The sequence below is a fragment of the Carlito syrichta genome, unplaced genomic scaffold, assembly GCF_000164805.1.
Source record: "Carlito syrichta isolate Samal-C Ts95f unplaced genomic scaffold, Tarsius_syrichta-2.0.1 Scaffold126545, whole genome shotgun sequence".
NCBI classification, from domain to species: domain Eukaryota; kingdom Metazoa; phylum Chordata; class Mammalia; order Primates; family Tarsiidae; genus Carlito; species Carlito syrichta.
Genome location: NW_007070641.1, coordinates 38,694 through 40,077, shown reverse-complemented (window position 1 = coordinate 40,077; position 1,384 = coordinate 38,694). Strand labels below are relative to the sequence as shown.

The 1,384-nt window shown below is 54.3% G+C and overlaps 1 protein-coding gene across 1 annotated transcript in view; it reads left to right on the top strand.

Moving 5' to 3' along the window:
• Nucleotides 1-853, top strand: part of LOC103250129 (zinc finger SWIM domain-containing protein 4-like) — a gene marked incomplete at its 5' end in the record, with an annotated part of 3,205 nt that extends 2,352 nt beyond the window's left edge. The window contains one exon of the mRNA XM_021707872.1: nt 849-853. Coding sequence (XP_021563547.1) covers nt 849-853 — 5 coding nt within the window. The remainder of the gene's footprint in view (nt 1-848) is intronic.
• Between the last annotated feature and the right edge of the window lie 531 nt (nt 854-1,384).

The following is a 1,384-nucleotide window of genomic DNA, read 5'->3' as shown; positions in this document are numbered from 1 at the left end:
GGGGGCTGTTACCTAGCTAGAATGGGGGAGATGGGTGGTGTGTGGACGCCGGTTGGATGAGGCGGGTGGAACTGGGTGGGCACCGAGAGTGTCACATCAGGCACTGGGGGGGAAAACGGAGGGGCGGGGGGAGGGGCGGTGAAGTAGGCCACGGTGAGTGGGAGCTGGTGGGATTGGAGGTGGGATGGGTGAGTGGGGAGGGCTCTACCTCTGGGGTTGGGGTAGCCCGATGGTGGTGGACAGACGGGGTGAGGGGGAGAATGGGAGGACCAGTGAGTGCATGGATTGGGAGTGAGCTGTTGCACGTGGAAGGTTTGGATGTGGACGCTGACTTGGCGGGAGGTCATAGTGGGTGGGTGTGTTGTGTAGGAATGGACGAATGGGGTGGTGGGTGTTGAGGAGGAGCTGTATCATATAGAGAGAGTTGGGGTTAGCTGGGTGGGTCGGTCGCATGGTTGTGTGGTGAATGGATGAATGGGAGGGTGGGCATTTTTTTCTTTTTGAGTTGGAGTCTCCATCACCCAGGCTGGTGTGCAGTGGCATGCTGCTCATGGCCACCCCGTGTTGACCTGCTGGGCTCAGGTGATCCTTCTACCTTCCAAGTAGCTGGAACTACAGGCACGTGCTACCACGCCCAGCTCATTTTTTGATTTATTGTAGAGATGAGGTCCCGCCAAGTTGCCCAGGTGTTCTCGAACCCGTGGGCTCAGGCAGTCCTCTCACCTCGGCCTCCCAAAGTGCTGGGATTACAGGCTGGAGCCGCTGCGCCCTGCCAGATGGGTATTTTGAACAGTTAGTTCATGTGAATTGGAAAGATCAGTGGGGTAAGTCAGCGTATGCACCCATAGGTTGAGTATACAGATTGGTGGGTGGGTGGAAATTATGGGTAGGGTGCATGATGGACTAATGGGGTAGGTGGTTGTGTAAGGGGTGTGGATGTGAGACATGGGTAGGTGGCTGGAGACTGGCATGACAGGGGTGGGGCAGATGAGCAGGTGGTGCTTTAGGTGAGATGGATGGATGAGTAAATGGATGGGTGGGTGGTGTCTTCAGTGGGATGGGTAAATGGATGGGCAAATGGGTGGGCAAATGGGTGGGTAGATAGATGGATGTGTAGTGTTTCAGAAGAGATAGATCAGTGCATGGGATAGATAAGTAAGTGAATGAAAGGGTTGGTGGTGTTTTAAGCAAGATGGCTGACTGGATGGGTGGATGAATGGATGTGAGCTGTTTCAGGTGAGACAGACAAATGGATTGGACGGATGATGAGTAAATGAATGAAAGAGCTGGCAATGTTCTAGGCAAGATGAGTGGATGGATGGGTAGGTGGCTGGCTGGCTGGACGACTGAATGACTCGATAGATGACTAGATGGGTAGATGGGT